Consider the following 15,765-nt stretch of genomic DNA (forward strand, 5'->3'; position numbering starts at 1 on the left):
GGACTATAAGTCTACTCCAGTTAAAGGACTGGACTATAAGTCTACTCCAGTTAAAGGACTGGACTATAAGTCTACTCCAGTTACAGGACTGGACTATAAATCTACTCCAGTTAAAGGACTGGACTTTAGATCTACTCCAGTTACAGGACTGGACTATAAGTCTACTCCAGTTAAAGGACTGGACTATAAGTCTACTCCAGTTAAAGGACTGGACTATAAATCTACTCCAGTTACAGGACTGGTCTATAAATCTACTCCAGTTAAAGGACTGGACTATAAATCTTCTCCAGTTACAGGACTGGTCTATAAGTCTACTCCAGTTAAAGGACTGGACTATAAATCTTCTCCAGTTACAGGACTGGTCTATAAATCTACTCCAGTTAAAGGACTGGACTATAAATCTACTCCAGTTACAGGACTGGTCTATAAATCTACTCCAGTTAAAGGACTGGACTATAAGTCTACTCCAGTTAAAGGACTGGACTATAAGTCTACTCCAGTTAAAGGACTGGACTATAAGTCTACTCCAGTTAAAGGACTGGACTATAAGTCTACTCCAGTTAAAGGACTGGACTATAAGTCTACTCCAGTTAAAGGACTGGTCTATAAATCTACTCCAGTTAAAGGACTGGACTATAAGTCTACTCCAGTTAAAGGACTGGACTATAAGTCTACTCCAGTTAAAGGACTGGACTATAAGTCTACTCCAGTTAAAGGACTGGACTATAAGTCTACTCCAGTTACAGGACTGGTCTATAAATCTACTCCAGTTAAAGGACTGGACTATAAGTCTACTCCAGTTAAAGGACTGGACTATAAGTCTACTCCAGTTAAAGGACTGGACTGTAAGTCTACTCCAGTTAAAGGACTGGACTATAAGTCTACTCCAGTTAAAGGACTGGACTATAAGTCTACTCCAGTTACAGGACTGGACTATAAATCTACTCCAGTTAAAGGACTGGACTATAAATCTACTCCAGTTAAAGGACTGGACTTTAGATCTACTCCAGTTAAAGGACTGGACTATAAGTCTACTCCAGTTAAAGGACTGGACTATAAGTCTACTCTAGTTAAAGGACTGGACTATAAATCTACTCCAGTTACAGGACTGGACTATAAGTCTACTCCAGTTAAAGGACTGGACTATAAGTCTACTCCAGTTAAAGGACTGGACTATAAATCTACTCCAGTTACAGGACTGGACTATAAATCTACTCCAGTTAAAGGACTGGACTATAAGTCTACTCCAGTTAAAGGACTGGACTATAAATCTACTCCAGTTACAGGACTGGACTTTAGATCTACTCCAGTTAAAGGACTGTACTATAAGTCTACTCCAGTTAAAGGACTGGACTTTAGATCTACTCCAGTTAAAGGACTGGACTATAAGTCTACTCCAGTTAAAGGACTGGACTATAAGTCTACTCCAGTTAAAGGACTGGACTATAATTCTACTCCAGTTAAAGGACTGGACTATAAGTCTACTCCAGTTAAAGGACTGGACTATAAGTCTACTCCAGTTAAAGGACTGGACTATAAGTCTACTCCAGTTACAGGACTGGACTATAAATCTACTCCAGTTACAGGACTGGACTGTAAGTCTACTCCAGTTAAAGGACTGGACTATAAGTCTACTCCAGTTAAAGGACTGGACTATAAGTCTACTCCAGTTAAAGGACTGGACTATAAGTCTACTCCAGTTAAAGGACTGGACTATAAGTCTACTCCAGTTAAAGGACTGGACTATAAGTCTACTCCAGTTAAAGGACTGGACTATAAATCTACTCCAGTTAAAGGACTGGACTATAAGTCTACTCCAGTTAAAGGACTGGACTATAAGTCTACTCCAGTTAAAGGACTGGACTATAAGTCTACTCCAGTTACAGGACTGGACTATAAATCTACTCCAGTTACAGGACTGGACTATAAGTCTACTCCAGTTAAAGGACTGGACTATAAATCTACTCCAGTTACAGGACTGGACTGTAAGTCTACTCCAGTTAAAGGACTGGACTATAAATCTACTCCAGTTACAGGACTGGACTGTAAGTCTACTCCAGTTAAAGGACTGGACTATAAGTCTACTCCAGTTAAAGGACTGGACTATAAATCTACTCCAGTTAAAGGACTGGACTATAAGTCTACTCCAGTTAAAGGACTGGACTATAAATCTACTTTGTGAATAATTTTTTTCTTACCAAGGGAAAATTCTGAGAAAAATCTTAGAATTTGTGGAATTCTAAGATTTTTTTAACAATGATATCACGAAGAGCTACTTTTAGCCTTAGGATGCTTTGTGAGTATGGACCCCGGTCTATAAATCTACTCCAGTTAAAGGACTGGTCTATACTGGTCCTTTAACTGGCATCCATTTCAACCACTTCTTGATCATGGGAAAACCTCCCGGCTCACTGTACCAACATCTAAAATTCTCCCTTCAAACCACGTCAGAGGAACTGATGTGTAGTTGCAGTACTAGTGCATGATTGTGTGAATCCCTACAACACACCAGTGAGCCTTGAGACACCATTATAGAAACCACTACTCCAGACCATGACTTCTAATAGCTCGTCTTTTTCTTCCACACAGCAATGTCTGTTAGTGTTTCACTTCCTGATACGGTCCACGCTGAACTCCATTTAAAGGCTCTCTTCATTCATACTCTCAGAAACAGGTTCATATTTAGCCCAAGCAGCAACCTCCACTCCTGAAAAATGAAGCCAATGTGGAAGTGCAAAAAATTGCTATTCCACGGGTGTCCACTAGAGGCTGGCTGCAGGAACACCGGAAGTCTTGTCTGGACACACGTTAAACAGCCGGTTTTTACACTAGAAATAAACTGGTTTACAGCCTGGTTCTAAAAACCAAACGTGTCTTATTAGCTAGAGTCTTATTGTGCTCCCACTGTACGGGGGGGATTTTTTTTTACCATGATCGTTTGGATTAAATTTAGGATGAAAGCGGTGCGTCTCATATGATTGACAGATAGCAGAGGCTCCATTTCTGTCAACCAGAATGCTAGCTAGCAGGATGACAGGAAGTCGCGCTCAGTGGGTGGGCCGTTGGGTTGATCCAAAGTTCGGTTGAGACCGCGATTTCAATATGGAAGCCTCCACGAATTAGCTTCAAGAGTCGTTTTAGCCCGCCTATTGAAGGCAGATGACTGACTTCTCACGGGGTTGGTCCAATTCTTTCAACAGTCTATGATTTAGCCTAGCATTAAAACCTACCTGTTTAACCCATTCCAACTCACTCTCTCTAAAACTCAGAACATTTAAGGCTTTAGATGTTAAAACCATCAGAGGAAAGGATGAACATCCATCTTTGACTTTTTAAAGCATTTATTGTCGGGAGATTCAGGAAGTAGAGGACGAGGATCAATAAGAGCTTTATTATCTCCGTATATATATTTTACAAACAGAAACACAAATGTTCATGGATCTCAACAGCACGGCTCTGAAGGTGTGAAGAGCTGGAGGCGATGAAGAGATGAGTTCACCTGTTTATCTGCAGACAAGAGAAAAAACATAGGGTCAAAACAGGGACATAAAAAAACATCAGAAATAACAGGCTAGACACCAGACACAAGAAGTAAATATAAAAGAGTACACTAGAAGGACCCTAACAGAAGGATTCTACCTAAAGGACCCTAACAGGAGGGTTCTACCTAAAGGACCCTAACAGAAGGATTCCAGCCCAAGAACCCTAACAGGAGGGTTCTACCTAAAGGACCCTAACAGAAGGATTCCAGCCCAAGGACCCTAACAGGAGGGTTCTACCTAAAGGACCCTAACAGAAGGATTCCAGCCCAAGGACCCTAACAGGAGGGTTCTACCTAAAGGACCCTAACAGGAGGATTCTACCTAAAGGACCCTAACAGGAGGATTCTACCTAAAGGACCCTAACAGAAGGATTCCAGCCCAAGGACCCTAACAGGAGGGTTCTACCTAAAGGACCCTAACAGGAGGATTCTACCTAAAGGACCCTAACAGGAGGATTCTACCTAAAGGACCCTAACAGAAGGATTCCAGCCCAAGGACCCTAACAGGAGGGTTCTACCTAAAGGACCCTAACAGGAGGATTCTACCTAAAGGACCCTAACAGGAGGATTCTACCTAAAGGACCCTAACAGAAGGATTCTACCTGAAGGATTCTAGCTGAAGGACCCTTACAGAATGATGCTAGCTGAAGGACCCTTACAGAAGGATGCTAGCTGAAGGACCCTTACAGAAGGATGCTAGCTGAAGGACCCTAACAGAAGGAATCCAGCCCAAGGACCCTAACAGAAGGGTTCTACCTACAGGACCCTAACAGGAGGATTCTACCTGAAGGATTCTAGCTGAAGGACCCTTACAGAAGGAATCCAGCCCAAGGACCCTAACAGAAGGGTTCTACCTAAAGGACCCTAACAGGAGGATTCTACCTAAAGGACCCTAACAGGAGGATTCTACCTGAAGGACCCTAACAGAAGGATTCTACCTGAAGGATTCTAGCTGAAGGACCCTTACAGAATGATGCTAGCTGAAGGACCCTTACAGAAGGATGCTAGCTGAAAGACCCTTACAGAAGGATGCTAGCTGAAGGACCCTAACAGAAGGAATCCAGCCCAAGGACCCTAACAGAAGGGTTCTACCTACAGGACCCTAACAGGAGGATTCTACCTGAAGGATTCTAGCTGAAGGACCCTTACAGAAGGATCCTAGCTGAAGGACCCTAACAGAAGGATGCTAGCTGAAGGACCCTAACAGAAGGATGCTAGCTGAAGGACCCTAACAGAAGGAATCCAGCCCAAGGACCCTAACAGAAGGATTCTACCTACAGGACCCTAACAGGAGGATTCTACCTGAAGGATTCTAGCTGAAGGACCCTTACAGAAGGATCCTAGCTGAAGGACCCTAACAGAAGGATGCTAGCTGAAGGACCCTAACAGAAGGATGCTAGCTGAAGGACCCTAACAGAAGGAATCCAGCCCAAGGACCCTAACAGAAGGATTCTACCTACAGGACCCTAACAGGAGGATTCTACCTGAAGGATTCTAGCTGAAGGACCCTTACAGAAGGATCCTAGCTGAAGGACCCTTACAGAAGGATGCTAGCTGAAGGACCCTAACAGAAGGATGCTACCTGAAGGACCCTTGCAGAGGATTATTGTAGAAATAAAGGGGATTGTTGATCCTACCAGAAGAACCCTAACCCAACAGTTCTGTTGGCTTTACCTCCTCTGTTAAAACAACCATCAGTTCCTGAGATGAGCAGAGGAAGAATGGAGTCAGAGGGAATTAGTGAGGATAAATTTGAGTTTTGAGTTAAAACAAAGACATGCACTGCTAGAAGAGGTGTCAGAGCATAGTAGGGAGGATTTTCAGAATGTAGCAGTCAGAGGAGAAGAGGAGAGTGGCCATGTAGAGACTTACAGAGCAGCGGCTCCAGAGATGATCTCAATGAGCTCCTTGGTGATGACGGCCTGTCTGGTACGGTTGAAGGTCAGGGTCAGCTTGTCAATCATCTCAGCTGGAGGAGGACAGAAAAACAGTCCATTATCTAAACTAGGTACTCCTTAGACTTCAAACTTCTGAAGGAGAATCAGACCACAGGGACACGTTCAGGATCTCTCAGACAGAGGTCGCGTTAACCGATTATTCTCTGTCTTTGTGAAGGTTGTCCGTCATTTTGACGGATTAGAATCCCTGAGAGCGATCCAGTCTATCACTTTCATTGTCACACAGCCATTTATTAATCACATATAGCACCTGCAGTAGACTCCCTGTCCAGTTGGTGGCGAGCGTGCATAATTAATTAGATATTGTGTTGTCTTGTGTATGATCTCACGTGCGTCATGTCATCTGACATGCTGGCTTGCCTTATTCTTTTAATGTTGGCATCGGTTGACACTGCTACCGGCCTATGAAATGTCGAAGCAGCTGAGTGTGCAAAGTTTTTTTTTAGTAAGTCCAATATTTTGAATAGCAAGAGACGTGGCAAAAAACGAGGGACTGCTGCAGTGGAGGAGGCTGAAGTAGCACATAATAATGATGAAGATGATCAGCCAGCAACAACAGAAGCTACGGGACAAATGAGCAGCTGCCGGGAGGCGGCAAAGAGGGAATATCATGTTCAGTGGGAGGAGGAATTCCTTTGACTGAGGCGGGAAGGTGGAAAAATGTTCTGCAGAAAAGCTAACATGAGTAACGGATTTACTCAAGGGTGCAAGACTATGCAGAAATCTGCGCTAAATGATCATAAAAGTAGCCTTATCCACATTGAAGCATCCAGGATTGTCAGCCATAGTACTGAAATGGAAAAGCACGTACAGAAGTCACGGGTTGCATGTAACGAGGCATTAAAAAGGCAACTTAAAGTTGTGCTGCACATGGCAAACACAAATACTCCGAGCCACCTGTACCCCGACTTAATAAACCTCTTACAGTCTGTCGGATGCCCAAACCTTAACTCTGCACACACATACACCCATCATGACACTGTCAGCCAGATGGAAACAGCCATTGCTATGACAATAACCGATGCTATCAACGACCGCATCGCCAACAGCAGGTTCCTGGGAGTAATAGTAGACGAAACTACTAATATCACAGTGGAGAAGATGCTGATAATAAACCGACACTTCAGCAGGACGGGCTGTCTGAGACTGTATTCATATGATACCCAGTGGCACTGCTGAATGCATCACAGTAAAAATAAAGAATGTGTTAACGAGCCACGGTGTGGCAGTGGCTCGGGTCATTAGACTGGGAAGTGATGGAGGGCCGAAAGGCTGGAGTTGCACAGCAATTACATCAGAATGATTGCCCCTTCCTCGTAAATATTCACTGTGGTGCCCACAGAACTGCACTGGCTGCCCGCGATGCCTCTGGAACAGCGTGTGAAATTAGTGCGTATGTGACCACTATCAACATTTACATATACCACAAGAACTCACCTGTTCGAACACACAGACTCAAAGAACTCCAAAAAGAAATAGAGGAACGCTGAGCCTGAAGCAACCATTGGCTACGCACTGGCTGTTGCTGGAGAGGGCAGTTAAGGGTGTACGTGCCAACTGGGTAGCTCTGGTGCTGGAGCTGGAGGAGGAGGAAGCTTCAAAACACTGCCCAGTTGCCAAGGGTTTGAGGAGGAACATCCAAACATACAGGTCGTTTTCACCGAGCGGTCCGGCTCAGTTCGGTGCAGAACGGCACGCTTTTTTTTTGGCGTTTCCATGGAGAAAGGGTACCAAAAAACCGACCCGTACCGTCCCACTTTTTGGCACCCTTCCGTAGGGGTGCCAATCTTACCTAACTGTACCAAAAAGGTGGAGCTGCACACAACAGTAGGGGCTGCACTGACGTCACGTCAGCGTGTGACTCAGCTGCTCACCTCCAGGCTTCAAACAAGGAAGTCTGCGCTGTGAGAAGTGGGCGAAAAAGGGGGGAAAAACAGACTAATATCTGCCTAAATGGAAAATATTTGGACTCGATGGAGATCCAGACTGTTTCCTAGTCTATGCATACTGGTATCTGGCCACAAATCCAGTTTCCTGACGTTTATCTGGATGATTTTAAGAACACAAAGCAGAGCCTGAAGGCTCACATCAGCCTGATCCATCTGCGATGGATGAGAAACTAAACTAATGTATAAGTTTTGTGAATACGAAGCCTTAGAACAGTTCATTCTCATTTGTAACTAGTTATTAATCTACGTCTTACGTTAGGTAACCTGTGAAAACATCGCTCTGTGGTTGTTGAACGTGTTTGTAAAACTTCAGGCTGCAGACTATTTTAAAACCAGATCAGCGCACCCAGGATTTCTGACTTAATCTAGCTTGATTTTAACACCAGCTGAACTTTAACTTTATTTTCAATGCGGTGAATTCTCACAGTACAGCTCTAAACTTTCATATTGTGTGGTATAAACTGTTCTAGACTAGATATATTCACATATTAATGATACGACTCAGACCGTCTCTGTACACGTATTCATCAGCTGAGGATCTGGACTGACAGCGGTTAACATCATTAACTTAGTTATTTTTTTAACAGCACTTTCAGCTGGAATAAAGCTGTTTACTGCTTATTCCTACTGATTTCTGTCACTCATCCTTTCTAGAACTCTGCAGCAGGAACAGCTGACTCGCGCCGTCTGTGACTTCACATGCACTCTTTTACAGCCCCGCCCACCCAAGTGAGAGCGCGGGTGTCTGTGGAAACGCAAACTGTTTTGGGGTTTAGCGTACCAAACCATACCAAACCGAACTGAATCAAACCGGACCCCCTGATGGAAACACGGCTATACATGTTCCCTGCCTTGTCTCATCTACTTACTGACATCTTGTCTGTAGCGAACCGAATGAACTTAACTTTTCAAAAAGAAGACTTACACATTTCCTCCATCCAGCCTGTCCTAAACATGACCCTCGCTAGTCTACAGGACTTGATGAATGAACCAGGTAACTAGTGTTACCTAACTAGTGTTAGATTGGCAAGTTCTGTGGCATCACGCTCACACAGGCTGACACGCAGACCTTTTCCACTTTGGGCACTGAGTACATCGCAGGGTAGATCAAATCTCTAGAAAAGAGATTTCCCCTTTAGCACCTGGGCATTATCACAGACATCGACTTTTTTTCAATTTAGTTAAAAAAGCGTGTTCTTCTTGCTGCGAGAGCGAAAGCATATTCTTTGCTTTACAAAGCTATTGACAGCAGGGTCAATATTCATTTTTTTCCTCTCTGCCCATATCAATAAATAAGCAATAAAATTGTCATGCATAATAAATGTTACAAGTTGGAATTGAGTTGCTTTTGTGATGACATAATAAAATTAATAATTAATAGGTCTCATTGTTGTTTTTTTTAATTGACGGATCGTTTTTCGTTATGATGGAATTTTTACGACCCTAGCAGAATGTCTAGCGCGACCTCTGGTCTCAGAGTTAAAACTGGTGAAGACTGGACCCTGGGGGTTTCCATCAAAGCTAGCGAAGGCTGAGCTTTCTCACCTGGCCTGACTTGAACCAGCTACAACTTCTACTTAAGCCTCAACTCATTCCACACACGCGACTCAGCTGCGTCTGGGCACAGCTCACTCCGGTCTGGCTTCAACAATCAGCATGTGTGCTGATTACGAAGCCCAAATCAATGAAAGAGGATGATAAATGTGAAAAAACGTGAGCAGAGTATTTTTCAGGGCCCGAACAACGCATAAATATGAGGGAGGCTCACAGGCGTTCTTGCTGGCGCTGTCCATGGCGGTCATCCTGGCGCTCTGCTCACTGGTGGAAGACTCCCTCAGGGCCAGGTAGATGATGTTGACCAGAGCGAACTCCTGGTAGTTCCTCAGGACATCTGCATCAATGTCATCGTAGACTCCCATGCTCTCTGTAAGACAAACGGAGGATTAGAGTCTCTGAGGGTCAGACGGCTGAACGTCAACAACCATGTCAGACCAAAGATCAGCAACACTGCTGTTTTAGGACGCTGCAGCGGTGTGAACTGGGCCGTTACAGCTCCAATCAGACTACGTGAACATAAGAACATATACTAAACACTGTGCCTGTCACCAAGAATAGCAGTGTTCCAGGAAGTTTCTCTAAACCAGCACTCTGCTCCAGAATAACCAGGAGAAATGACCTTAGACTCAGCGTTAATCTCAGCGTTTCCTGGTGAAGGATGGCTCCATAGTCTGCATCCTCTCATTTTTAACAAAAGCAGAATGTCACCAAGTATCTCTTTGTCACTGCCCTCATTTAAATCAACCAATAACCAGTTATAAATGGCTACAACACAGGCAGAAACAGGAAGTGGACCCTGACAGGGTCATGGCTGAGGAACCATACATGGCCCTCCTGGCAGCAGCACCTTTAGGACAGGTCAGTCTTTGGCTGACACCTTAAAACCAAACCGTACCTGCGTTAGCCACCGTGTCTATGGAGTACAGCGGCTTCTGGTCCGTCTTGTAGGAGATCACAGACCTGCAGCAGAAACAGATTTATGTTAGTCATCAGGAACCACCAGACCTGTCTAAATGAGACCCCATCAAATATAGGGCCATATCCCTTTAAACCGGTCTTTATGAGCTTCAATATACACTATATGGACAAAAGTATTCAGCCACCTGACCATCACACCAACAGGACTGTAAGACTGTGTCCAGATCCATGGACTGTAAGCTGGAGTTTCAGCTCTAACAGCCTCCTCTCTTCTCTGGAGTGTTTCTGTGAGAATGTGTGTCCGTTCATCCTGTAGAGCATTTCTGAGGTCAGGCTCTGATGTTGGACCAGAAGGCCTGGACCACAATCTCTGTTCCAGTTCATCCCAAAGGTGCTGGATGGGGTCCGGGCTCCGTGCTGGTCCAACTCATCCAACCACATGTTTATAGTCCTTTGTGCTCTGGGGCACAGTCATGTTGCAAAGTAGGGCTGGACAATTAATCTAAAATTAGATTAAATTACTATATGGCCAGCTGCAATTTTCAAATTGCAGAGGGTGCTATATTTCTTTGACCTGAAATATGACTCAAAATACCAGTTTTAAACTATTTTTTGCAGCAGAGATGCTATGCGTGATATATCATGCAATCATTCAGGGGCCGTTTTTTTTAGAATAGTCTGCAGAAAATCCTATCCTCAAAGGTTAAAGGAACTGTTTGGAGAAACTCTCTAATCACTAATGTGCTGTTGCCCTGGAAAAAAACTTACAAAAATATTCAACAGTACTCACCCTGTTCATCTGATACAGACATTGACAGATAATCCAGAGCTTTCTTCACAGGGATCAGGATCAAATTTTTAGGGCTGTAGTCAACCAAAGAAAAACTTGGTTGACCAAAATCGCACCCAGACATCGCCTTTAATCGACTGGTCGTTCAGGTAAAAAAATTTCATTCATTATATAAAGTTACTTGTTGGGGACTAATTCAATCCATCCAGGCTCCTCGCTGCACCTGCTTGGTACTCTACATGATCCTAAAATGAACATAACAAGCCTTCGGAAGCATTAATACATCTTTTCGGCTCATCCCGTCTGACTATATAATATAATTAATGGAGAGACGATCAGCACGCACCTGCCTCTGATCTCCGTGATCCCGGCGCGGTAACTAATAACCTCAGATCATCGTTTTTCATTCGTTTATAACGATAACTAATAACCTCAGATCATCGTTTTTCATTCATTTATAACGGTAACTAATAACCTCAGATCATCGTTTTTCATTCGTTTAGAACGGTAACTAATAACCTCAGATCATCTTTTTTCATTAGTTTATAACGGTAACTAATAACCTCAGATCATCGTTTTTTATTCGTTTAGAATGGTAACTAATAACCTCAGATCATCGTTTTTCATTCGTTTAGAACGGTAACTAATAACCTCAGATCATCGTTCTATTTTCGTTTATAACGGTAACTAATAATCTCAGATCATCGTTTTTCATTCGTTTATAACGGTAACTAATAACCTCAGATCATCGTTTTTCATTCGTTTATAACGGTAACTAATAACCTCAGATCATCGTTTTTCATTCGTTTATAACGGTAACTAATAACCTCAGATCATCGTTTTATATTCGTTTATAACGGTAACTAATAACCTCAGATCATCGTTTTAAATTCGTTTAGAACGGTAACTAATAACCTCAGATCATCGTTTTTCATTCGTTTATAACGGTAACTAATAACCTCAGATCATTGTTCTATTTTCGTTTATAACGGTAACTAATAACCTCAGATCATCGTTTTATATTCGTTTATAACGGTAACTAATAACCTCAGATCATCGTTTTTCATTCGTTTATAACGGTAACTAATAACCTCAGATCATTGTTCTATTTTCGTTTATAACGGTAACTAATAACCTCAGATCATCGTTTTATATTCGTTTATAACGGTAACTAATAACCTCAGATCATCGCTTTATATTCGCTTTATAACGGTAACTAATAAACTCAGATCATCGTTTTTCATTCATTTATAACGGTAACTAATAACCTCAGATCATCGTTTTTCATTCGTTTATAACGGTAACTAATAACCTCAGATCATCGTTTTTCATTCGTTTATAACGGTAACTAATAACCTCAGATAATCGTTCTATTTTCGTTTATAACGGTAACTAATAACCTCAGATCATCGTTTTTCATTCGTTTATAACGGTAACTAATAACCTCAGATCATCGTTTTATATTCGTTTATAACGGTAACTAATAACCTCAGATCATCGTTCTATTTTCGTTTATAACGGTAACTAATAACCTCAGATCATCGTTTTTCATTCGTTTATAACGGTAACTAATAACCTCAGATCATCGTTTTATATTCGTTTATAACGGTAACTAATAACCTCAGATCATCGTTTTATATTCGTTTATAACGGTAACTAATAACCTCAGATCATCGTTTTATATTCGTTTATAACGGTAACTAATAACCTCAGATCATCGTTCTATTTTCGTTTATAACGGTAACTAATAATCTCAGATCATCGTTTTTCATTCGTTTATAACGGTAACTAATAACCTCAGATCATCGTTTTTCATTCGTTTATAACGGTAACTAATAACCTCAGATCATCGTTTTTCATTCGTTTATAACGGTAACTAATAACCTCAGATCATCGTTTTTCATTCATTTATAACGGTAACTAATAACCTCAGATCATCGTTTTTCATTCGTTTATAACGGTAACTAATAACCTCAGATCATCGTTTTTCATTCGTTTATAACGGTAACTAATAACCTCAGATCATCATTCTATTTTCATTTATAACGGTAACTAATAACCTCAGATCATCGTTTTTCATTCGTTTATAACGGTAACTAATAACCTCAGATCATCGTTTTTCATTCGTTTATAACGGTAACTAATAACCTCAGATCATCGTTTTTCATTCGTTTATAACGGTAACTAATAACCTCAGATCATCGTTCTATTTTCGTTTATAACGGTAACTAATAACCTCAGATCATCGTTTTTCATTCGTTTATAACGGTAACTAATAACCTCAGATCATCGTTTTTCATTCGTTTATAACGGTAACTAATAACCTCAGATCATCGTTCTATTTTCATTTATAACGGTAACTAATAACCTCAGATCATCGTTTTTCATTCGTTTATAACGGTAACTAATAACCTCAGATCATCGTTTTATATTCGTTTATAACGGTAACTAATAACCTCAGATCATCGTTTTATATTCGTTTATAACGGTAACTAATAACCTCAGATCATCGTTCTATTTTCATTTATAACGGTAACTAATAACCTCAGATCATCGTTTTTCATTCGTTTATAACGGTAACTAATAACCTCAGATCATCGTTTTTCATTCGTTTATAACGGTAACTAATAACCTCAGATCATCGTTCTATTTTCATTTATAACGGTAACTAATAACCTCAGATCATCGTTTTTCATTCGTTTATAACGGTAACTAATAACCTCAGATCATCGTTTTATATTCGTTTATAACGGTAACTAATAACCTCAGATCATCGTTCTATTTTCATTTATAACGGTAACTAATAACCTCAGATCATCGTTTTATATTCGTTTATAACGGTAACTAATAACCTCAGATCATCGTTTTATATTCGTTTATAACGGTAACTAATAACCTCAGATCATCGTTTTATATTCGTTTATAACGGTAACTAATAACCTCAGATCATCGTTTTTCATTCGTTTATAACGGTAACTAATAACCTCAGATCATCGTTTTTCATTCGTTTATAACGGTAACTAATAACCTCAGATCATCGTTTTATATTCGTTTATAACGGTAACTAATAACCTCAGATCATCGTTTTATATTCGTTTATAACGGTAACTAATAACCTCAGATCATCGTTCTATTTTCGTTTATAACGGTAACTAATAACCTCAGATCATCGTTTTTCATTCGTTTATAACGGTAACTAATAACCTCAGATCATCGTTTTTCATTCGTTTATAATGGTAACTAATAACCTCAGATCATCGTTCTATTTTCATTTATAACGGTAACTAATAACCTCAGATCATCGTTCTATTTTCATTTATAACGGTAACTAATAACCTCAGATCATCGTTCTATTTTCATTTATAACGGTAACTAATAACCTCAGATCATCGTTTTATTTTCGTTTATAACGGTAACTAATAACCTCAGATCATCGTTCTATTTTCGTTTATAACGGTAACTAATAACCTCAGATCATCGTTTTATATTCGGTTATAACGGTAACTAATAACCTCAGATCATCTTTTTTCATTCGTTTATAACGGTAACTAATAACCTCAGATCATCGTTTTTCATTCGTTTATAACGGTAACTAATAACAGGATCACTTGATCCAGCCCGCGCTGTGTCATTTACGAGCATAAAGCAGGCAGCATGCAGCATTTATTTACGGAGGTGAGAGGAAACAAGTTCGCTTGTTGGGACTTAATGACCAGCAGACATCGCCTTTTATCACCTCTCCTTTCTGTGTGGCTGTAAGAGAAGCCAAGGTGAACACTTTAAGGAGATCATATAACAACATTAAACTACGCAGCCTATTTGCCAACAGGTGAATTAAACTGACCGGGGGAGTTGATGCAGTGAGGGAGGGCAGAGCAGAGACACTCAGCAGCACCACTTCAATGCAAACAGCCTGCAACTTTGTTGATGTGTTGTTTCTGAGCATTAGTGCTGTAAAATATCAGAAAATATCCCACTCGGGTAGCTTTGTGTGCTTCTCTACCTGTAAATCCCAGAGCAGCATTGCTCCTGTTCCCAGCAGCACGTCTCTCTCAGCTGATCACACGCTTTTGGGGGGGGGGTTCACCGACCAGGGTGATCTTGGTCGACCTAAAGCTTTCCGATCAATTAATGAACCAATCGAATTGAAGCTGTCAGCCCTACAAATTTTATATACTGGCAAAAAGCAGGTATTGTCTGAATTTCTGATCTCTTTGGGAATGGAAGACTTAAAACATTGGAGTCACTGAAAGCCCAGTACCATATACCAGATAAAGACTTCTGCAAACATCTGCAGGTCAGACACTTTGTCTATAGAACAGTTCTTTGGAAGTTCCTAATGATTCACATGCGTTAGGTTCTTTCTTAACCTCAAACAGAAAAGACATTTCATATCCAGATTTTATTCTGAGATGTTGAACTTGAACCAAGCTAAGCTTGAAGGGCTGAAGACATCTTAGCGTAGCTTGCTTAAATGTGTAATAGATGATGATGCGTGGGAGGAGATGACTGCCCTCCAGAATTTCATGTGTACATATCTCCGCATATCTACAGTAAATATAACAGGAACATCACCAAACTGTCCTGAATGTAAATCTCACAAGGGTACCAGGTTTCTTTGTTTGTGGGAATGTGAGAAGGTCCAGATATTCTGGAGGGCAGTGCAGAAGTGACTACATCAATGTATCAGGTGTCAGTAAATCCACTTCTTTGTCTGCTTGGAAATACTCCTGTCTCTCTTAAGAAAAATGAGGAGGTGGTCCAGTCTTTCCTGTTGCTCGCAAGGAAAGCAATAATGGTGAAATGGATTATGTATGACCCTCCAACAGTCACCATGAGGAAGTCTCTGATCTCAGAGGTTGTTACCTTGGTAACGCTTGGACACTATGAAGGGAGGGCTCATGTTTTTCTGCAGAAATAGAAGAAGGAACCATGAGACTTGACTATAAGTTGGACCTTAATAAATGATAAAGCGGACGATTAGAGCATTTATGGACCTTGACCAATGGACATGAGAGCATCTGAACCCCACAATTTTGGTTACTTTGCAAG

At 41.2% G+C, this 15,765-nt stretch overlaps 1 protein-coding gene across 2 annotated transcripts in view; it reads right to left on the bottom strand.

Annotated features, from left to right (window-relative positions):
* Nucleotides 1-3,323: 3,323 nt before the first annotated feature.
* Nucleotides 3,324-15,765, bottom strand: part of atp5f1c (ATP synthase F1 subunit gamma) — a 21,432-nt gene continuing 8,990 nt past the window's right edge. Inside the window, exons 6-9 of one of the 2 annotated variants that reach the window (XM_041781299.1) lie at nt 9,901-9,965; nt 9,217-9,372; nt 5,414-5,510; nt 3,324-3,507 (exon numbers count right to left, since the gene is read on the bottom strand). In XM_041781299.1, the coding sequence (XP_041637233.1) occupies nt 3,504-3,507; nt 5,414-5,510; nt 9,217-9,372; nt 9,901-9,965 (322 nt within the window). In that variant the 3' untranslated portion in view covers nt 3,324-3,503. Of the gene's footprint in view, nt 3,508-5,409; nt 5,511-9,216; nt 9,373-9,900; nt 9,966-15,765 lie in introns of those variants that run through there. The other variant, XM_041781300.1, reaches the window with a different exon arrangement.

The sequence above is a fragment of the Cheilinus undulatus genome, linkage group 23, assembly GCF_018320785.1.
Source record: "Cheilinus undulatus linkage group 23, ASM1832078v1, whole genome shotgun sequence".
Classification (NCBI taxonomy): domain Eukaryota; kingdom Metazoa; phylum Chordata; class Actinopteri; order Labriformes; family Labridae; genus Cheilinus; species Cheilinus undulatus.